The sequence below is a fragment of the Dermacentor andersoni genome, chromosome 3 (genome assembly GCF_023375885.2).
Source record: "Dermacentor andersoni chromosome 3, qqDerAnde1_hic_scaffold, whole genome shotgun sequence".
Classification (NCBI taxonomy): Eukaryota; Metazoa; Arthropoda; class Arachnida; order Ixodida; family Ixodidae; genus Dermacentor; species Dermacentor andersoni.
Window position 1 is genome coordinate 19,650,861 of NC_092816.1, and position 23,285 is coordinate 19,674,145.

The following is a 23,285-nucleotide window of genomic DNA, read 5'->3' on the forward strand; positions in this document are numbered from 1 at the left end:
CACTTTTGAAAGGCTGCTGAGTGGTTCAGGTGTTTCTCGCAAAATTGTGTGACGCTGCGGATCTTTATTTTCGTTTTCTTGTCATGATAAGTTAAACAACATTAAAACTACTTAAAAGTTCTATAATTTCTTTCATGTTTGTTTGTACATTTAAAAAATTGTTTATACATTGCCATACATAGATGTTTAGTTTTTAAGTTCTTGAGTAGCGAAACTGCGGCAACGTTTGCGTCACTGCATGTCGCTGTTGTGGAGAGTATGTGCGGTTCGCACATATCAAGTGGCAAAAATACTTTATTGAATAATTAATAACACTCATATATAGTATTTTAGAGCATATTAATTTGATTTGTTCTTTCTAACCGTGAGTACGAGCACCCTGTGAACGAGAGGGCATGTTCGCGCTGTTTCCGTTTCCGTTGCTCAAAGGCCATCGAGATTTCGATAGAGTTGTAAGGTGCTCCGTTGACTCGATAGTCTATTGACTCGGCGGCCTTCGAAACCGCCTGTGTAGCAGCTCAAACTTGACCTTTGAGTCAACTGACTATCGGTTGGAAGGCCTTCCAAACGCCTGTGTGACACAGGTATAACACTGGTGCCTCCTGCCAGACTGACCCTTCCTCCACATTAGCAAAGCACCCACTTACCCACATGCCCTAATATATCTAGAGTTATTTGCAGCTCTTGCAAGTTTGCTAGCTGTTCGATATTGCTTTGGTGCAACTGTGGGGTTCTCCTCCGTGCTCTTGAGACAAAGGAATGACAACACAGTAGTGCAAACAATCACAAGGGCATTTATTGCACCTTTCATATATCAATGCCTGCTAGCCGAGTTGCTATCCACAAAACATGCCGATGGGCGCGCGACAAATCTAGGAAGTCCGACTCGTTGCGACCGGATAGCGAGCGAATATGTTCGCCCCATGCTGGATCCCAACGCCTGGTCGTTCGCGTGTACGGTCACGCGAACGGTGGCGCGTTCGAAGGCGGCCACGCGAGACGGTCTCGCAGAAGCATGGATCGGCGCACGCGCGGCACGGCACGTACGCACTGCTTGCTGTCCCGAACCAAAGAGCAAGCGCCTTGTCTTTCGGCGCCCAAGTAACCCCGCCTGTCGGCGGCGTCAGCAGCGCAACACTCGCGCCCTCTCTCGTACTGCGCCTCAACCACTCCGACCGCCGCGGGCGCCAGGCCACGCGGCGAAGCCGGATTACAGGAGACGCGCCGTGCGGGAATACAACATATCAGGGGACGCGTGAGAGTCGCGCATCCCCACACAACTTGATATTGATATTTATTTAAACTGAATTTATTAATTTTTTTATAATTAACGAAAGTGCAGACGTTGGAAAGGTTCCTTTGTTGTTTCTCAAATATTATGTCCTTGTTTCTGATCCTGGATTTGATGATGGTTTACTGTAATAGGTACTTGGTTTCCTGAACTTTTCATTTCCTCAATTCTTGAAGTACCTGAATTTCTTTTATGGCAGTGGGACTGTTACATTAAGCTCCTTCCTCCCTCTTTATACATTGATATTTGCCTTACAGATTGCATTACGGGCTGTAGAAGCCTGGGATGCTTGTAAGCAACAAGATTGTCATTGTAGAGCTATCAATTCACATGCTATTGTTAATCTTCCTCTATAAACAACATACTGTAATGATGCATTGTAATGCTGAAATAATGCAAAGGTCCTCCATCTCAACCAAGGTGCTTTGCCTGTGCACACTGCAGTCCGCGACCATCACGCAAGAGCACTTCACCAGCTGTGTCGATGCTTCAGCAACTGGAATCATCTGGACCCAAAACAGTGTACACGGAGGATGTTGAGGGGGTCGCTGAGGAAGAACAGCTTCATGGAGTCGCTGCCTGCCAGACTGATGACGTCCTTCACAAAAATTGGTCCGTTGAATTAGTTAACAGCCAGGTAAGCCTGTACAGCAGTAGCCTGCTGGAGACAGTACTTTAGCCACAACAGCTAGCAGCAGTTATGGCCTAATTGGAATAGTTAGGGTTGAATTATCATGCTTGCAAGTACGAAACTATCATGTGATCTTCATTTTAATCACATCTGCAAGAGCCTTTGACCTACAGTCATCTGCTGTAGGATATGAGAACACGTCATTCCTATCCTTGCGGCAATAACAGCTTGTGCATAATGGTCATTAGGAAAGACCCACTTGCAATGTATAGCTTGCAAGTAGCATTCCCTGACAACACTTCTTGTCTCAAACTTTGACCTGCTTCAGTTATATTGTAAGCAAATAAATGTTTTTTTAATGTACCATTACATTCAAATGACACAGCTTACTGTGTGATACTTGCTACATGGCATAGTTTGTGATAATATTGTTCTAGTTCTGACTGTGCATGCACAGATTTTGACCATCTTGTATATCTTTATGGCTGAGGAAGGTATCTCTCAGAAATTAGACTTTCTAATTCTCAAGCACAGAGATTGCTAATGGTCTACCTACTAGCAAGAAAGCCAATAGGTTTAGCAGCTCTTGTGTACCTGACCTGAATTGGCACATTATCAAGGAAGTCATGGCGGAATTATAAGGTTGCCATTTAAGCCACACAACAAAGAGAATTTTAGTATGTCATTGCTGCGGCACCGAATCGGTTGTGGCCTTCACCGAATATGATGCCATATATACATGGTCTAATACGTGGCCTCTGAAATCAGCATGATGCAATGCCTACAACAGCGCACGGCATGTAGGTGACCTCAGAGGCCCATGCCTAGTACCTCCACATTTCTCTGCATTGTTCCATAAATGGCGCATGCTGGCATAGAGGCACCTTAGTAAAAATAGCTTGGCACCATTCATGCTTAGCACCTTAATAAGTCTTGCATTGTCACAGTTTAAGGATATTTATGTCATCCTTTCTCACTACCTTGATTATTTGTCACAATTACAATGATTAATCATCATTATTTGCAATGGTAGCACACAGGAAAGGTCAGCACAGTGGTAAATATTTTATAAAAGTAATTAGGTTGTTCAAATAAACTGTGTGTACTGTTTTTTTTTTCTCCTTGCCTACTTTACACAACCTGCTTTACACTTTTTAGGTGATGCTGCGTGGGTGTGAGACATCTGGCTATGTGATAGTCAGTGCAGCAAAGGCAGAGATCTTGCAGCGAGTGCACACACCCGTGTGGAAGGAGAACACGCTCGTCTCTAAGACCACTTGGATGGGATCTCTTGAGTGCATGCAGGTGGGTGCTCAGCCCCTCGTCACGAAGCCTCTCTGCACATCTGTCGTCAGGGAATGAAATGAGCTACAAAGGGTAAAAGTTGTTAAACATTCATAGCATGCAGCTGCCCACAGTACAGCACATTACATTGCAGCACATAGGAGGGTGCAGTGTGGTAGGAGGCTTACGCATTGCAGCACAATGCATTCTAGCATGGTGTAGCATAGTAAAGGTATTGTAGCATAGCAAAATATAACCGTATGTAGTAGTATTCTAAGACATGAGGCTACTTGCATCTGAGACTGCTGAATCTTGAGTTCAGAATGCTGCTGATTTTCATGGGACAGTAAAACAGTCTGCTTTCTCGGGCATGTCTGGAAATTTGGTGCATGTCACTTTTTATTTCTTAAAGTTTACCAAATTGCTAAATTTTGTTTGGTTCAAGTTGCTTTACAATGAAGGCTGAAGATATTTACGGCATTAAACATTTTTTGTAAGCCCCAAGATACTATTTGGACAAATTGTGAGAACATTTAAATATAGCATTCACAAATTACTGCAGAAGCTGCTTCGGAACATTTGTGAAGGCATCTGGGATTCCTACTTCCCTCTGATCTAGCTTCTGCTGCTTGGTTCACTAAACTATTCACTGAAACCCACAAGAAAATGCGAGTTCTTAAGTCAGGGTAGCAACACTTCTTGCTCAAGGCCATGTGAGTATGTTTGCTATGGAAAACCGTTGCACAATTCAGGGCCAGAATAATGTAATGATTCTATTCCAGTTCTTTTCCTTTTTGAGATTCATCAGTGGTCCGAATGGTGCTCCACCTACATTACCAGCACTATCAACCGGTTGTAAGTGTTGGATGATCAGAAAGGAATATATATATTGTAACAGAACAGGTAACTAGACCAACAAGGCGGCCATCACTGTTTATTTAAGGTCATCCCAGCCCCCCACTTCTTCGTCTTCGGAATCGCCTTTCTCGCTTCTTCTTCTTCTTCGGCTAGGTTACAAATATAATCGAATGAAAGGAATCCTTGCAATATACTGGCCAAAACTGGTTTTGCTGTCTGCTGCTGTCTACTAGCGCCTGCATGGCAGAATATTCTTTTTTCCGCACTTACTTTACCCCTTTAAGGGTCAATGACGCAAATATACGGCACCATGAACAAGTCCCAATATGGTCGATGCCGTATATTTACGGCGCCATCTGTACGTTTAAAAAGCGCACCAATTTCTAACTTTTTCTTTTCTGTCATGTGCTGCCACTATGTGGGAATACAGAGAATTTTTTTCGCGCGCCTCCCTCTGTTTGTTTTTTTTGCATGGTTTGTTTTAGAGCTAGTTTGCTCCCGCACCTCTATATACTACCGCTGGCACATTGGTATACGCGGGCGGGTGGCGGTTCGGGTTTTGTTCCGCGGGCGGTGTCGGTTTCTTGCACTTGCAAAACTGGTGGCTAACTCGTTACTAATCGCTCAGAAGGCGACCGCCTCTTTCTTGCTCGTTTAGTGCTCACAGGGGTGCGCATAGGAAGGATGCCGCCATGCATGCGTTCTGGTTGCTTTTTATTTTTGACACTCGTGAAAACTAATTGCTTCTGGTTGGCGATAAGATTAAGATTAGCGGAATTTTGTCACACGTTGTGCTTTTTTGACGGGCACAGAACCACACAGATTTCTTCAGTGCGCACAACTACGCAGTTCGATTACACTACGGATGTACAGGCGCTGACAAAAGTGTACTACACGCAGCGGGAGCCGGAACAACGGCAAACTGCATTGCAACACCATCTACAGGCAGCATCTGGGATCGAGACAGCCAATGGGTGCCCTTTATTATCAGTAGGCATGTCGCTTGACTCGTGTCAATGTAGATGGCGTCGCGATGCAGTGTGCCACTGCTCCGGCTCCTGCTGCGTGGAGTATACCACTTTTGTTGGCGCCTCTACATATTAGTGTAAGAGCAGGAACATTTGAGTCTTGCAAAATATTCTCATGTGTGCATTTTTAAAGCCTTGAACTATGTGTATAAAAATTCATCAAATTTATAATCCTTATAAATTTATTTCCTTTTTTATTGGTATTATTCATGAATGAAGAGTACATATACACCAACGCAAAACATTTTTTTCTCACTTTACAGTCACCCTAAAAAAATTGAAGTAAATCTTTTTTCTAAATAAGTCCCTAAGAAGAATTGGAATCTGCAATAAAAGAAATCGACTCTGGGCGGTCGCATATGGCGAGAAAAATCGACCCTCGAAGGGTTAATCAAGCGACATATTTATTAAAATTATTTTATATAGGCCCTGACATTCCTCAGATCGTGGATGTGTTTTTGCAAGCATTGATATTTCCCAGAACAGCAATGTCTCAAGTCTGTTAAAATTGACCTTGCTAGCTGTTTGCTCTGTAGTGTTAAAAAAAAAACTCACAGGACAGTTGCGAGTGTGCAACATGAATGTTTAAGCATTAGCTCTGGTGGGGGCTTGGTGTTTTTGCTCACAATATCGAGCTCGCCCAATCGTTTGAGGTTCGAAGGTCCTGCTTCTTCCATGAATATTCGGCGTAAAGGATGTCTGGAGCCTTCTCATTTAAACTATGATGCTCCTATCTGATGCTCGAGGACTTGCTGGCTTTCTAAGCATACTTTGGCACAGCCGGGCAAACCACGGCCACCGATGCTACTGCAAACACTGTCTTCACTTTGGCAAATCGCCATGCTGGCACCGCCTCACGAGGGGAAAGGCAAGACATGACTGTGCCATGCCAATAATTTTATGATACTGCAAGCACAATTGGTGTGTTCCACTGTCCATGATACACAGAGGGCAGAACCATCTGGTGACTTTACAGGGAACCGAGCTTTGGGTCACATGCTTGAAGACTTCTTTCTCATTAGTGGAAGCACACGCGACACTTCTGTCAGTGGAAAAGTGCCTTCTGGCGCCTCTCTCGCCTCTCTCGCCTCTCTCTCTTGCTGCAGACGGCCCCAACAGCGCAAAACTGAGCAACAAGCTAAGAAAAGCTAAGAAATAAGGTACTAAAATATTTAAGTGGGACACTGAGGCATGGTTGATAAAGTATAGGCTTCTTGTAGTTGTCAGTTGCATGGTTAGTAATATCTTCCCTGACCTTTTGCCCCTTCAGTACTATGCCACAGTTGATGCTGGCGAGCGTGGCGCCTCCGATGATGGTGTAGTGTGGCTGACAGTGGACAACATAGAAGAACGCTCGTGGACAGTGATTGAGGCCCCTGCTGACTTGGTGGGCAGCGGCCAGGGAGTTGGAGGCGTAGTCAGCAGCACAGTGGGTGGGGCCTCAGACCCTAACACAGCACCACTTCAACTTCAGCGAATCATCTCACGCTGTGGCTGCCAGTTCTTTTATGCCAGTTATGGTGAGAACATCGACCCGGAAGCTCTGGAAGAGGTTCCACCCCTGGTAACTTATCCAACACTGACTTCTGCATGATTTATTTCTTTTAAACGACAGTGCATGCAGTGTCTGAAGACTTGGGAAACAAAGCTAATCAAACATATGAATACAGTAGACTTCTGTTAATTAGAATCCAGTCAATTTAGTGTCTTGATTAATTTGACACCAGCCACAGGTTCCAGTCAGTGGCCATGCATTTCTATGAGCCCAAACTTTCATTATTTGGATCCTAAAATTCGCAGGATAATTCGAATCAGTCAGGTACACACACGCCTGATCTCTTTGGTGACCCCAATAGCAACCCTTTTAGTTGGCAGCGCCGGAAACTCCCATTTTCTGCATGCACTAGGAAGATCTTCAAGCAATAACCGTAACCCACAATATCTGATTACATTATTTACATGATTCTAACATGCACTTTTTTTTTTCTAGGAAATTTGTGCAATCGTACACAGTACCAAAACGGCCTTCGCGGAGCTTGTTTGCTTTACCACACAAGGAAGCATTGCGGCGAAGCTGACTTTAGAAAACTGGCCATCATTGTGCAACACATATTATACCCTTGCCTATTTTTCTTGCTGGAGAGTAGGGTGCGAGTTAGATTTCTGCTTTGTTTAGAAGCTTTAATGTCATTTCTACATTAGTTTTCTACTTTGAACGCATAGAAGGCAGACACGCGTTTGGTTTGGGGGCATGTTAGGATCGGGAAAATACTACCAAACGAATCACCAGTGTGTTTCGTTGTTTTTTTCTCCATCTTGTTTAATTCGATCTGCCGGATAATTCGATCAGTTTCGTCAGTCCCGTCAGGGTCGCATTAACAGCAGTCAGCTGTATATTGCTTAAATCACTCATTTTAATCGCATTATCTGAATGATGCACTCCCGACTTAATAAACATTGTTGACTGTGGTTGTCATAGCTTTATGTTTGTATGTTTGTTCTACCAGGAAAAAAAAATCAATTCATTGTGTGGGGAATTCAGTGTGTGGGGGAGGCTTTGAGGTCATGACTTCTGCATGTTGGCACTCAATGGGGTGCAGTCGTGGACCTGAAGCTCAAGCCAGCAGGACTATACTGTTCTTCCTCTTATTGCATGCCACATGATGCAACCAGGGCTCTTCATTCTTGCTATGCAGCACTAGATCCTCCCAATCTGAAGGCACCACTTTCTCTGTCTCTGTTTCCTGGCCCATCTCTGTTGTCTTTGCTGTAGCTTCTGTCATAACCTTACATTTAGGTATTTAAACTTCACAAGTCAGAACTCAAATTTGTGCACATATTCGCCTTTCATACACAGCCAGATGAAGAAGACGAGGAGCCTTGGGGCCGGGAGCAGGCAGTGGACTCATTCACATTGACGCACCATGACTTGGAAGTGTGCAGCAACCCCCTGCAGTATGCCATGGTATTGGACTTGGTGAACAATCTGCTTCTTTATGTGGAACCACGAAGAAGGGAGGCCAATGAGCGGCTGCAACGTATGCGCTTCCGCCTGCAGCTATCCGCGGGCGAGGATCACCGCACACCTATCTTGCAACTGCAGGACCAAGTTCGGTAGGCTTCTGAATATTTTTTTTATTTTCAATACTACCTGCAGGTCGACAGTGCTATGTATACAAACAAACAAACAACGGTTAAATATTAAACAATGCTCTTCACATTAATAGAGGCAAACCACAATATAACAAAGTCATACTTGCAGCAAAAAAACTTCATTAAATCGCAAATTTTGTTAATTCAATGTTTTAATGTTTCAGCAGTAAAAATGATAGCATCTTGTTGGTAAGCACTTATAAACAAATCAGAAGGTTGGGCCAGTATGACAGGGTTATGAGCGCCAGTGCGTGCAGGGTATTGCATCGGTGTGGCTCATGGCATCCGAGATTCGCATGTGTTGTGTCACGCAGCACTGTAAATCTTAGACACCAAGACTGACCATGCTTACTGCCTGCAGCTGTCATCAGCTGGCGGCCACAAGTTAAAGAACAAGCCAGTTACAGTAACGTCTGCGATATATAGAATGGCAATGCAAGCCCTGAAATTAGAGCTGTCGAAGTAGGTGGAGAAAAATAATGTACTGGAGGAACTACAGAATGGGGTTCAGAGCAGGCAGATGCTTAGAGGATAATATGTTTGTACTAACTGAGTGCATAGAGATTTCAGTAGCTAGCATATGTAGATGGATATTTTCAAGCACAAATGCGTGGATTATAATTTTGGGGAGCTGCTGAAGTAGATATGGAAACAACTACAGTGCAGTCCACTTATAACGATACCACATATAACAATATATCGGTTATAACGATGGATCGACATGAGAGTGTCATATTGTGCATTAGGTGTATGGGGAAAAATAAACATAACGATAGGTTATTCACCGCATATCAGATATAACGATCAAAATTTTGCCATTTGGACGGCGTTTTCCGTGCCAAATAATCGTAAATATTTGCGTTCCTTAGTTCCCTGAAACAAACGATGTCGAGACGAGGCGATGTTTACCTCCGCAAGTTCGTATCTGCCGCCATTACCGCGTAGTGCGTCCCACCTCGCCCGTGCACCGGAGAATAGCTGAGTAGGCGCAGCGCGCCACAAGATGGCGCTAGCTGCTTCATGTGCGTCGGCCACAGTCACTCCGAAAGAGAGAGAAAGAAAAAAAAAGCGACAAGCAAAGCGGCGCGGTGGCATCCATCCCGCATCTCTCTCTCTCGCGATAGCAGGCTGACGCCACCGAAGCAGCGTGCAACCAACGGTTCAACCCAGTTCGAAGATGGCGCCAACAAAGCGCAAAGCTGTGTCGTCTGACACGAAGATGGATATCTTGCAGGACTCTCGATGCGGCTTTAAGGTGAGCGCCCTTGTGAAGAAGTATGAGCTCGCCCAGTTAACGATATCAACCATCTAGAAAACCGGGAGCACCGCGATTGTGAAGGCAGGAGCTATCAGCGGCCATGCCGATCAGTGGAAAAGGGTTAGAGACCCTTTGTACGCCGATGTTGAAGAGGCACTTTACCAGTGGTTCATCACCAATTGCTTCAAAAAGGCGGGCTTTGTGCGTAAGGATGAACTTCCCCAACCCACTGAGACCAGCACGGTGGAAGCCGCTGACATAACCGAGCTCTGGGAGTGCGTTCCTACTGGTGACACAGGTGGTGCGTCGAAGGAGGAGTTTTTGACTGCAGACAGTGCTGCCTCGTTCTGCGATGAGGTCACCGACGAGGCGATTGCCGAAGATGTGCTGTCTTGACAGATGGCAAAGTTGTGCGACGGTGGCGACGGCAGCAGCGACAGTGACAACGAGATTGACAGTGGCTCCTTGACCCTGACCACGATGTCCACGCAAAGTGCACTGTCGTCGATCGACTCCTTAATTGATTTTATGCATGCTAAAGGATTGCCGCCAGTGTTCGCGCAGCAGCTGGAATCCATGCACACTGCGGTTGTGAAGCTGAAGCTGTCGCAAAAGCAAGTGCAGATTTCGGACTATTTCGGCGCGCCTAACCCTTGACACGGTCATTGGCGCTAGAAATAAAGTTTGTTTTTCACGGCCTACTTTCTACATCATCTATTCTTTAGAGCAAGTAGCGAATTTGAAGCTGCAAAGGTATGTTTCGCGTTTATTTTTTAATTTTTTTTTTAATAACTGCAGTCCAGATATAGCGATCATCGGTTATAACGATCATATCTTTCGTCTTTCTCGATATCGTTATAAGTGGACTGCACTGTACGTACAAATTGAATGGGAAGGCCAAAAAATGTAACGAATTGGTGGAAATTCATGAAGGACTGAATCAAGGATGTCCTCTGTCTCTGTTGTTGTTCACGCTTTATGTTAAGGGCACAGAAAGACGACTGGAAAACAGCGAATTAGAGTTTGATTTATCATACATGTGTAATGGACTAATGCTGCAATAGAAGGTCTCTGGACTGATGTATGTGGACGACATCGCGCTACTATTGGACAATGCAAGAGATTTACAGACACACGCGAATGTGTGGCAATGCGGTTGACAAATCTAGGCTTTAAGTTTAGCACAGAGAAATCAGGAATTATGATCTTTAATGAAGAGATGAGTAATTATACAGTGTCAATTCAACAGCAAGTAATACCCATAGCTAAACAATATAAATACCCCGGCATATACGTAAACGAAGGAGAACCTTACTGAAGCACCCACCCACCAGGATAACTTGAAAATCAAGAAGTAGAATGCAGCAATAACGAAACATAGAGCACTTTGGGGCCATAAGAAATATGAGGTGGTGCGTGGTATCTCGAAAGGAGTAATGGTGCCAGCGCTAACGTTCACAAATGCCATTCTATGCTTAAATCTTATATCTTGTCGGGCTTGGAAGTTAACCAAAGATCGATAAGCCGGTTGGCTTTCGGAGCCCATGGCAAAACCACAAATGAGGCTGAGGCAGTGCGGAGAGACAGGGGTTGGGCCTCGTTTAAAGTCAGAAAAGCGCAGAGCAAAATGATTTTTGCAGAAAGACTCGGGAACATTGACCAAATAAATGTGTGGCTCAAGTGCACAGGTATCTGCACCTGAAAAGCATGGACACATAATGGAGGAAGTGGTCAAGCAAGTTGGCAATCAAGCACAGGGGAATTGAAAGTATAGATAGACAACCAGAAGTCGTCAAAAAGAAAGTGAGAAAAACAGATACAATGACTTGAATACAAAGAATGGAAACAAAAAAGACCATGGCGATTCACAAGAATGAGAAGAAATAAATTAGAAGGGAAAATCCATATGATAACACGAAAGGAAGTGCCTTTCTCTTTGAGGTTCGAGCTGGTTGCCTAAGGACAAGAACATACCGGAGCAATATACTCGCAACAAGATGAGGCATGTGTATGCTGCAGCAAAAATCCGGAGACCACTCGGCACATCCTAATGGAATGCGAGCGGATTCACCCAGCGAGAATCATAGGTAACGTACACCTCCCAGAAGCACTTGGATTTAAAGTGGACAGAAGCATCAACCAATCAGTGGTTGAGTAAGAGACATTTAGAGTATTGGTGGAAAAAAGGCAGGGAAGAGATTGATACAACCGGATCCGTTACAGGCATGGGTGGTGGTACAAGGTAGATAAAGAAGTTTTGAGCAAGAGAAAAAAATATTAATGAGATGTATACAAAAATGCTAGAATGAAAAGCATGTATAGCATAGTACCTGATTAACTCAAGCAAGCTAGGTGACTATCTGTCACTGGCTCGCTTCAAAGGGGATGCCAGTAAATCATCGTCATCATCATCAAAAGTTCAAAAAGATACGAATATTTGTCCTGAAAAAAAAATATTGTAGTTAAAGGCATAGCATTCATGCCGATAGCAATGAGACAACTATATGAACTACGAAGTAAAGTTCGTAGTTTTGTTGTTGTCACGTGTGCTCAGGCATACATAAACAGACCTCACTCGATGACCACGAACACTAGCTGTCACAATGTGAGTGAATGCTTCACACCATGTATTGGGAACTTGAGACTATGCGAGCACCACCACTAGACGCTTGGGAACACAATGTGCATCAACCAGCCATCTCTGCTCTGCCTTTGCACTTGCCGCAAATCACCTCCAAGATATGGCGTGTGGCCTGCAAATGTGCAGCTATGCAGAGCCAAGGCAAGGGTAACGGAGGAGATGCACGCACTAGGGGAGAAGGCAAATAGGTGCACATCTGGTCTGAGACTGCTGTTAGAACTTTGTCACGGTGTTTTTCATTTCATTATTTCAGATCCCTGCTATCTATGCATAAGCAACTGGAGAGGGAAGCCTATCAAGTCCAGAGGAGCCTTAACGAGGACCCAGGCAGCACCAACCTAGCAACTGAACTGGCACATTTAGAGGATGAGGTTGGTGTTGATAGAAGTTTGAAATTTTGAATTTGCATTGTGTCCCCAAGAAGAATTAAGAACAGTAGCTTTGGAAACTACTGTTCTTAAGCTCAGTAGCGCATTGAATAAAGGTGGGGAATGCAATGGGAACAGTAGGGATCAACAGTGGAATTCAAAATACGACAATGACTACGGTCACAATATTGACAAAAGGACAGCAATAACATACGAGTACAGTGTAATATATAATCTTCTTGCCTATTGTTCTGGTAAGAAGTCTCCAAACGCACAAGATGTGAGGAGAAAGAGAGGAAGAGAAATGATTGTAAAAAGTGAACAAACAGCCCATGAACTTTAGTTCCAATGCAGTTTTGCGTTGTTAAAGAAAACAGTAGACTACCTTTAGCAGAATTTTTTCTTTCATAATTCACCACAGTATGCCAGTGATAGAAAATTTCATTACATAGTTTGACAGAGCATTGGCAGGAAATCTTGCTACGAAACACTGAAACTGTGGCTTTTGAGTCTACCAGTTTGACTGTCCAAATGACACATAATACTACTACTTTGTGTTCATTTTCAAGTGCTAACACACCCAGTAGGCTGCTTTATGGAAGATATCGTAGTTAGTTTAGTGTCATTGTTTCATTGTGACAGTGCTAAAATATGTTAACACAAGTGGCATGACTAGTAATTGAAGTTGTCTTTGATACACACGTGCATTTACTGAGTTACACAGCGGCACTCCTTTTGAGAAAGTGCACTGAATCACTTTCTTCATTGTACAGATACGACTGTGCAAAGAGCAGCTGAACTCATCGAGCGAGGAATTGGCACTCATGCTGAGCTGTTACCGGGAGACACAGGTGGCAGCACTAAAAAGCCGGCAGCGGGCAGCCGCTCCTGGACAGGAAGTCACAGTGGTGCGGCGTGCCGAGGTCTGTTTCAAGCATGCTCGATGGCGTCTTACTGATGTTGATGGACAACTTGGAATTGCTGATCTCGTACTCTCAAACTTTCTGTGAGTATGCTTTCACCTTTTCCTAGAAAAATTGCATACAATGAGCTGCTTACAATGTTGACCGCTTATAAGTCACCAAAGTCGTGAATATGTATGCGCATGATAAGTGATACTGCGCTATAATCAAAACAACAATTGTTAAAGTCTGCAAACACGTCAAAAACATGTAGACTAAGCAACTGCATGTATCTGATAATCGATGCATGCGACCAGAATATTTGAATCCTTTTAAATTTGCAAATGTTGAAAGGTTAATGCCCAAGAACCGGCCTTTGCAGACGGTTTTCACATGAAGTGGACCAAGTAACACAGAAAAAGATGCAGAATAGAAAAGTATTTACTTTCCACGCATGAACTTAAAAGGCAAACAGAGACACTGCACGCATGTTTGGTGAGGAACTTGGTTCAGGGATGACGCTGCTGATAAGCGGATGAGGCAGAGCATCCCCTCCTCTGTTGGGCAGTTCACGTGGCCTACAACTTCTCGTAGCAGGAGCTGTGCTTGCACAGCTTCTGCTATGCTTTCATAGAGTGCCCTATACCTTGTGACTTATGTGCAGTGCGCTGCTACCATGGCAAGCACAGTGTTTCTCGTTCTTTTTTTCCTTTCTCTCTTTTGTTCCGCTCCTTGTTTGTCTTCTTCATGTGTCCTTCTCCTCCGCTGCTATGGAAGGACGCATCTGCTTTCTCTGCTTGTCTGTGAGATATTCTGACAGCCGCGTTATAACCAGTGTTTCATCTTGCACGGCTACACTATAAACAACGTGCATATACATGTATTGACTTCTGTGGAAGGGTAAGCAGTAGCCAGAAAACATCATATTTGCAAAGGTGTTTGTTAGTCGACGGCATTTGGGACCGACTGTTAGCGCAGGGCACGGACTCTCAGCACGAGCGGCATTCACGAGCAAAAAACACTGAAGAGGACGACCCACTAGAAAGCCCTGGAGAGGATGACCCATTATATTGTTCCAATCCTTCTCTACAATTACCCCCGGGAACAGAAAGGGAGCCACGCAGCAACCTAACAGCTTGTCACTATGAGTGGGTCATAGTAGGTTTTGAGGCGGTCAATGTTGACAATGTCTCGTCCACGACAGTGCATGTCTGAAGACGGTTCAACGGGCTTGATCTCGTAGTTGACCGGAGATGGGCGTTCGACGACACAGTAGGGGCCTTCATACTTGGGTAGAGCCCAGGCGCATTGGAGGGGACTGAGAGCCACACAAGTGCTCCGAGGAGGAACATGGGCGCAGAAGTGGTGTCACTGCGAACACTCTTCTGGTGCTCTTGGTCATTTGAAGCAAAGGCCTGCGCAAGATCGTGACACTCTTCGGCATGTCTGGCCATGGCCAAAATAGGTGCACACTCAGATGCATCCGGCTTGTACGGAAGGATTGTGTTGATTGTGTGCTATGGGTGCCGGCCGTACAACAGAAAAAAGGGTAAACAACCAGTGGTGTGCTGAGTGGCAGTATTGTAGGCGTAGGTTGTGAAGGGCAGAATAGCATCCCAATTTGTGTGGTCGGAGCCTACGTGCATTGTGAGCATGTCGCCAAGCGTACGGTTAAAACATTCTGTAAGGCCATTGGTCTGCAGATGGTAAGCAGTAGTTGTGTAGTGCACAACGTGGCACTCTTCGAGGATGGCTTCGACGACTTCTTACAAAAAGACACGTCCGCGATCACTGAGCAACTCCTGTGGTGGACCATGACGGAGTATGAATCGGCGAAGCAGGAAGGAGGCAACATCACACGCTGTAGCTGCTGGGAGAGCTGCAGTTTCAGCATATCACGTGAGGTGGTCAGCAGCCACGATGGCCCAGCAACTACCAGTAGATGTCGGGGGAAGTGGCCCATACAAATCAATGCCAATGCACCTGAAAGGCCAGGTAGGACAAGATAACAGTTGCAGACCGGCTGGTGAGAAGCACTGTCAAGTTTTCCAGCACTGATAATCAGGGCACGAGCAAGCGAACTTCTGGACGTAGCTGTACATCCCACGCCAGTAGTACTGTTTTCGAATGCACTGGTATGTTTTTAATAGTCCTGAGTTTGCACACTGTGAGTAAGAGTGGAATGACATGCATATTTCAGAACACAGACTGCGGGGTACTACTAGCAACCACTGGCAGCCATCGGTGGTGTAATTGCATTGGTGGAGTAGGCTGTCGCGAATGGCGAAAAGGTGGGCTTGACGACTTAACACGCAAGTGGTTGGTTGTGCCGATGGATCAGAATATAAATCTATCAGCGAGGTTATCTAGTGGTCCTTGCACTATTCAGAAGTGATGGTGTGAAGACAGATGGAACAAATGGCAAGCTGGGATACAGAGCAGCGGGCATTGTCATCGTGCAAGGGAGGGCACGAGAGGGGTCGGTGTCAAAGTGCTGGCGGCCATTGCGGTAGAGTACGCGAATATCGTACTCCTGTAGGCTAAGTGCCCCACAGGCAAGGCGGCCTGAAGGGTCCTTCAGTGATGACAGCTAACAAAGTGCGTAGTGGCCCTTGACATCAAATGGGCAGCCGTACAAGTATGGCCAGAACTTATTAAGAGCTCAGATGACGGTCAAACATTCTTTTTCCGTCGCGATGTAGTTACTTTCAGCTTTCGTAAGCGTGCGACTTGCATAAGCCACAACGTATTCAGAAAAACCATGTTTGCGCTGCACAAGGACTGCACCGAGGCTAACACCGCTAGCATCGGTGTGCACCTTTGTAGGGGCCGTCGGGTCGTAGTGGTGCAAAATTGGAGGTGACGTCGGCAAACAGCGCAGGATTGCGAATGCCTCGCCGCACTCTGACGACCACGAAGTCAGGGGCCCACTGCTTCCAAGGAGCTTCGTCAGGGGTGATATGATGGTGGTGAAGTTTTGGATGAAGCATCTAAAGTAGGAACACAGACATACAAAACTGCGCAGGTCTAAGTCTTCCACAGATGTAGGGTTAGGGAATTCGGCAACGGCCCGAAGTTTGGCTGGATCAGGGAGAATTCCATCCTTGGAGACAACGTAATCTAGAATTCTCAGCTGCCGAACAGCAAATCGGCACTTCTCTAGGTTTAGCTGTAGCACTGCATTTGTTAAACATATTAAAGCTGACCGGAGCTGTTGAAGGTGTGTGGGGAAGTCAGGAGCAAAAACAACAACTTTGTCAAGATAGCACAAGCACATGTGCCACTTCAAGCTGCGCAGAACTATGTCCATCATGCGCTCAAACATTGTGGACACATTACAAAGTCCAAAAGGCATTATGTTATGCATTCGTATAAGCCGTCGGGTGTGACAAAAGCTGTCTTCGGCCGATCGACATCTGCCATGGGTACTCGCCAATACCCTGAGCGCAAATCTAGAGATGAAAAGAATTCTGCGCCTTGTAGACTGTCAATTGCGCCGTATATGCGCGAGAGAGGGTAGACGTCGTTGCGAGTGATCTTGTTCAGGCGGTGGTAGTCCACACAAAACCGCACAGAACCATCTTTCTTCATAACTAGGACGACAGGGGATGCCCGTGGACTGTTGGAAGGTCGTCTGAGCAACTGAGAAGGGGCACTTGCTGGGATGGAGTAGGAGGTGTTTGCTGGGACGTGTCTTCAGGCATAGTTGAGCGTAAGGTATTGGATGGAAGTTCCAGGGTTGATGTTGTAGGCCAAAGCAACCTCTACCACTTGCAAAGGCGTTTATTAATCACTGGCATTTTGGACCAACAGTTAGCACAAGGCACGCACTCTCAGCACGAGTGGCATTCACAAGCAAAAAGCGCTGAAGAGGATGACCCACTAGAAAGCACTGGAGAAGGCGACCTACTATATCGTTCCAATCCTTCTCTACACATTATATTTTATCCTGGACTACAAACGGTTGTGATAAAAGTGATACAAGCTGTATTTCATTCCATAAGAGGGATTGTGATCTCCAGCTAACCTCAAGAGCACATTTATTCATGTTATGTGCAATTACTTGGAAGTCAAAACCCTCTGCAACTACTCTGTTCATCTCATTGTCTTCCTCCTAGATCCTTCAGCATCTTCGTGGCCTGCTTTCTGGTACTATGCCTCAGAAAAAATTCTTACCTTGTTTGTCCGTAAATGCAATAGCTTATGCTACCTATTGCAAGTCATCATAAAGAGCTTGTGTAATTTCTTCCTGAATTAATGTAATTTGTTTCTGACAGCATCCTTAGTGCACTTTGCACTAATCTGTTATTAAAAAAGATAAGCTTTTGATTAGCCGTTATGCAGCCACTGTTTTTCCATTAATGCTTGGTGTGCAATGGGTATCTAGGTTTCTATAAAAATGTAAGCAAGCAAGCATTAGAGCCATGTCTATGCTTTATGACAGCACAGGCTGAAGATGTGCATAGCTCCTAATTGCTTTATAATAAAAACTTAGAGCGCTAAAGACACACAGGACGTTGAAAAAGAAACACATCATACGCACTCTTTTTCTACACCCTGTGAGTTTTTAGCAAGTTTTTATTTTAATGCATTACCAACTAGACCACCTATCCATCCTTTTCCTAATTGCTCTTGAGTAAGGGTACCACTTGGTGTGAGTTGAGAAAACCTTGACAGAAGCACTGCAGTTTTTATAGGCACTTTATTCTTGTAGAAAGCAAGCACCGAAGACAAGAGCTGCGAGTCAATATTTTTATATTTAAAAGCATTTACTGTGTACACCTTCGGTAACTGTGTATGTTACCGTATGCCACAATTGCCAAACTTTTTAAGTTACAATTCTTTACTGTATATGTTTTATTTAGCATTGCAACACAGCAGCATCCATGTGACATTCTAATAACTTAATTTTCTGCTGTAGTTATTTCTAACCTTCCAAAGTGTGTATGAAATATGCATTTGTTTTCTTTTGCATTGCTTTTTACCTCATATTTGCCGTTGTGAAAGTGAAATCCTAACTTGGTCCTCACAATTTTTGTTGTGGTACCTGGCCAGTTACTCACGCGTGACCAAGTCCAATGACTCTGTTGAGCACCTCCTGGAACTGGGCAACGTTAAAGTGACGAATTTACTGCCAAACCAAGTTTACAAGGTGAGATGACATGAGACATACAGTTGTCATTTGATTAATACGTCTTTTTCCCCCTCATGGGTCAGTTAATTCTTATTGCTTGCTCTCTGTTTGTTCAGAACTACAGAGGTTGAAAAAGGAATCAGTTTACAAGGGGCTTAGTTAATAAAAATAATCAAGTGTAGCATGTGTAAACGTCCAGGACTGCCAGGCGTGCTACGTAGGCGAGACGGGGAACTTTAAAAGAAGGCTACAGCAGCACCGCAATGATGTAGCCAAAAGACACACGGTTTCTAGCGCCCTGGGAGAGCATCACGAAAAGACTGGACACAGTATTAACTGGCATTCAGCTTCTATCATCGAAAGAGAGAAAAAATTATCATCCCGATTGCTCCTTGAATCATTCTGCATACAATCTACTACGAACATGATAAACCGCACACGGGCACCCCTCCCCAAGTTGTACCCAAGCGCATTACGTCTTCTGACGCATATATAATAAAGACCATCATGCATTCGTTCATTGTGAACAAGGCACCCGTATTGGGCGCCGAAACGTCAATCTGTGTTTTGAATTTTTTCAGTTGGCGAGTGTACGTTTATTCAGCCATCATTATTTTGCTCAGTTCCATGCTTGACTGTTAAGTTATGAGTTCTTGTTGTGTTTTGATGCTTTCCACTAGCATTTCTCCTGCTAGTGAGTAGCAATCATGAAATAAAAAAAAAAAAGTTTGCTTCCCTATTCTCAATTTAAAGAAAAAGAAAGTAGGGCCATTTCTCTAAGATAAGCTAATCTGAACATTACCTTCTCTGCTATGCTCAGCCTGATGAAAGAGCAGTAGTGCCATCAAAAATGGCTTCCTGGTGCCAAAGCGATTCATTCAGCCAAATCTTGATATAATGAACATGGAAATACATATTATTGCATATGACAGTAGATCTTGAAATTTTTATTGCTCATATGAGTATGTAACAAATATATGCTTGTAATGAATATAGCATATAATGAAGGTATTTTTGTCACAGATGCGATTTTGTTATAACAAGGCTTGACTACTAAGATTATTAGAGAAAATCAGACACTGCAGACTTTAACCACTGTGAGGACAATGGACACATGGATTTTTCCACGATTTGGTTTGAATTCATTGATAAAGCGCAGTGGGGTTTCTTTTATTCTTCCTTGTAGTTAAGCTGTGTTGCACCCTGGCGACACATTTCTTTTAAGTAGTTAAATGTTTTAAATTCACAATGAATTTGCTATATATTATGTAATTTACAATTCATAAATTAAACTTTTGTATATGCATCTTGCTGGATATAGATGACATTTGTGCAGTAACATTCTCCGTGGGTAATAATTTTTATCATTTAGACAGTTCTTATTTTTAATGTTATGAAAACATGGAGAAATGCTTGGTGCCGTCCATTGGGCACACGTTAAAGGTCCCCAGGTCATAAAAATTTCCGGAGTCCCCCACTATGGCGTATCTCATAATCCTATTGTTGTTTTGTTAACTGTAACGTTATGAAAACATTACGATGGCAGAAATTAGAGACTGAATGAAGCTAATCATTGTTATACAATGAATCTACCAATGACAGATTAGATTTATATAAGAAACCAAGGAAGTCAAAAAGAGTGAACTCTTTCCCATGCTGGATGATGGGCTGTGGTGGCAGTGTGGACATACACTAGTGCCAAATTTTCATCTATTATTATTATATAAAACTGTGTTGCTGGTACTGTTACGTTCTGCTAACACCTTCGTGCGAGCATTTGCAAGGAAATGCTGGAGCATAAGCACTTAGTTGGGTGACTGTGCTGTTGTGGCTCTATGCTTCTGTTATGCTAATTTTTCCAAAGACTTGTTGGCAGCAAGCTTACCAATTGGCTCAGTGTGAACCCATTCTGTGATAAAGACCTTCGATTCCTTTCCAACTTTTCACAGGTCTTATGCTTAGCAACTTGAACAGAAACGTCAATGAAGGTTAAATTCAGAAGCCAGAGAGACGCTTTCACAAAGTGCCACCATCATTGCGATGCGACATTTCCCTCATCTCTGCAATGCGCAGGAGGTTCTGCAGCCAACAGAACTTCAACCACATGTGCCGCTAGAACGTCAGCGAGCCCTGCGCATCTTCTGCCGAGTGCGGGCACCGGTTGGGGGCATTTCGGTCAAGGAGCACCTTGAAGTCAACCTGGTGCCCATTACCATTGGGCTGACCCATGCCTTCACACACCGCATGCTGCGCTTTTTCTTCTCGTCACGTGCCACAGCAGGTATACGCTTTTACCCAGGCATGTATCTTGGTGCAGCTGCACATGCGTGAGCTTTAAGTGCACTTCATCAGCCATTTCACACATCATAGGCGAGTTGAAAGAGCATCTACTCATAAGGAGATTTGTTGTGGAAACTAGTGGAGCTTTCCAGTCTTAAGAGTAGCACTTAGATCTTGCATGTTGTGACCATGGAGGCCTACCAATTCGTTCAACTTTATATTCTACTATGAGTGCCTGGAGCTGCTCCATACATGTTCTCATGGGTGGTGCTGATACTGGCACAAGCTCCGACCAGAACATTTTTTCGAGCAGCTCCAAGGGTTCCTGTTCATGTACTATACTAACTAATTGAAATGTGAACAGTGGAGCACGTTGTTTTTGCACAGCCTAACAGAAAGACAAAGACATAATGACGTACAACTAACTAGGATGTGTCACGAAAACAGCTTGGGACAAATCACAGCTGGTCACACATCATTGTGCCCTTTGCTTTTCGCTAGGCTGCGCAAAAACAATGTCTGCTGTTCACATTCGTTCAGTTGTCACTTGCGTGTTCACTCAAAAGCCTGACATTTGTTAACATTTGTGTTTCATGCCTTGTATCATGAAGGAGTTATATGAGCCTCTAGTCCTAGCACGCCTCGCAACACCTTTTCAGATAAATCTGAAGACCACCTTGATGAGGAGCCAAAGCCTGCACCTCCTCCACCAAGCCACACAAGGAGAGGCCGCAAGTCACAGCCTAGTCTGGCATCCTCCAGCCGAGACGATGTTGAGAAAATGAAGGTATGAGAGACAAGCGCAAATTTTTTGGAGACGCCAGTCTTGCTATTTTCTATGTTTTGCCTAGCTACTTGCTGTTCCAAATTGCACAAGCTTTAAGACTAATACAAAGCACAAAAGAGATTACATGCAGCATTTTCTGACTGTGTACCACACATACATCATGAAGCCTACAAAGGCCAGGCTATTGCAAAAGTGCAGCTCGCATTGCCAACACGTTGTTCTTGACATTTCTCAAAGTACCAGAAAATTTATGTAACTATAGGATAAACATCTGTAAGGGCAGCAAGTTAAATTTATCTTGCTAGTTAATCTGGCTAAAAATTAAATTGAATTATATGGTTTTACGTGCCAAAACCACTTTCTGATTATGAGGTACGCTGTAGTGGAGGTCTCTGGAAATTTCGACCACCTGGGGTTCTTTAACGTGCACCTGAATCTAAGTACACGGGTGTTTTCGCATTTCGCCCCATCAAAATGTGGCCACCGAGGCCGGGATTCGATCCCGCGACCTCATGCTCAGCAGCCCAACACCATAGCCACTGAGCAACCACAGCGGGTGTGCTCTGGCTAACTTGTTTGTACCTCTCCATTGAAGTCTCATGCTTCTTAGGTGTATGAAAGCGCTTGCATGTGGTCTGAGTAAAAATTCAAAGCTAATTTAAACACATACCTTTTCAAAGTAAAATTTGCACCTGCAATTACACTTTCTTATTGCTTCGATATACGTACAAGCTTTTGCAAAATTCTTCCAACTAAGATTTCACACTAAAGGGGGTAACTGAAACCTGCAAACAAAGTAATTTAAAAGCATTCCTTCTGAACCATATTTTCAGACTCAAAATAAATGTTGAGTCATGCGGCGATTTAACGATTACTTGCTCAAGAAAGAAAAAAAAGAGATTGTTTGCAGGGAAACATGTGCGTGTCATTAATGACTTCAAAACAAACAGATGGCACCAGCAAATGTAACCACAAACCATAAAAGTAAAGTGCTGCTTTGGCAATGCACCAAGGTCCCTTTGACTGTCTTAATATTTTTTCCTTATACCAGGACATCGTACACAAATGTATTCCAGACTCTCTCAACACCTCACTGCTAGCTTGCTAGATTTGCTTAGGCATGAAAATTTTTGTCACTTCTGTATGGGCAAAAATATTACTGCCATAAAATGTGGAACAGGAGCTAAATGTAAAACTTGATCTAGTTGGCTTTAGGAGTGGGCCTCTATAAAGGGCATCAAGCGTGGTATTTCCCTGTATGCAGGAGCGTGCTGAGAAGAACCAGACATTTGTGTACGTGAAGGTTCCTGAAGTGCCACTACGCTTGAGCTACAAGGGTGAGAAAGAGAAAAACTTGGAAGACCTACATGACTGCTCACTGGTACTTCCCACACTGGAGTTGCACAATCGCACTTGCACTTGGCTGGACTTACTCATGGTGGTCAAGAACACTGCACGCAAGGTGCTTCTCTCACAGGTGAGTGAGATAGTTGGCAAGTTTGAATTGCCAAACAAAGTGCTAAGTGGACCACCAGACGTGTAAAGGAGGTGGAACAGATTGCAACTACAAGATTTTTTCATTATCTGTAAATATGTTGGCAAAAAAAAAAAAAAGCCTGGCTTTAAATTCCAAACTACTTACACCTGAAATGTTAATAGTACTTTTGTGG

At 44.1% G+C, this 23,285-nt stretch overlaps 1 protein-coding gene across 2 annotated transcripts in view; it reads left to right on the top strand.

Moving 5' to 3' along the window:
- The window catches only part of hob (bridge-like lipid transfer protein family member hobbit), a 136,054-nt gene that overhangs the window by 99,176 nt on the left and 13,593 nt on the right, over positions 1-23,285 (top strand). For both annotated transcript variants that reach the window (XM_055065537.2, XM_050169087.3), the window contains 10 exons: positions 1,736-1,928; positions 3,081-3,227; positions 6,363-6,656; positions 7,950-8,206; positions 12,398-12,515; positions 13,286-13,518; positions 18,470-18,566; positions 20,622-20,829; positions 21,488-21,615; positions 22,880-23,092. In XM_055065537.2, coding sequence (XP_054921512.1) covers positions 1,736-1,928; positions 3,081-3,227; positions 6,363-6,656; positions 7,950-8,206; positions 12,398-12,515; positions 13,286-13,518; positions 18,470-18,566; positions 20,622-20,829; positions 21,488-21,615; positions 22,880-23,092 — 1,888 coding nt within the window. The remainder of the gene's footprint in view (positions 1-1,735; positions 1,929-3,080; positions 3,228-6,362; positions 6,657-7,949; positions 8,207-12,397; positions 12,516-13,285; positions 13,519-18,469; positions 18,567-20,621; positions 20,830-21,487; positions 21,616-22,879; positions 23,093-23,285) is intronic.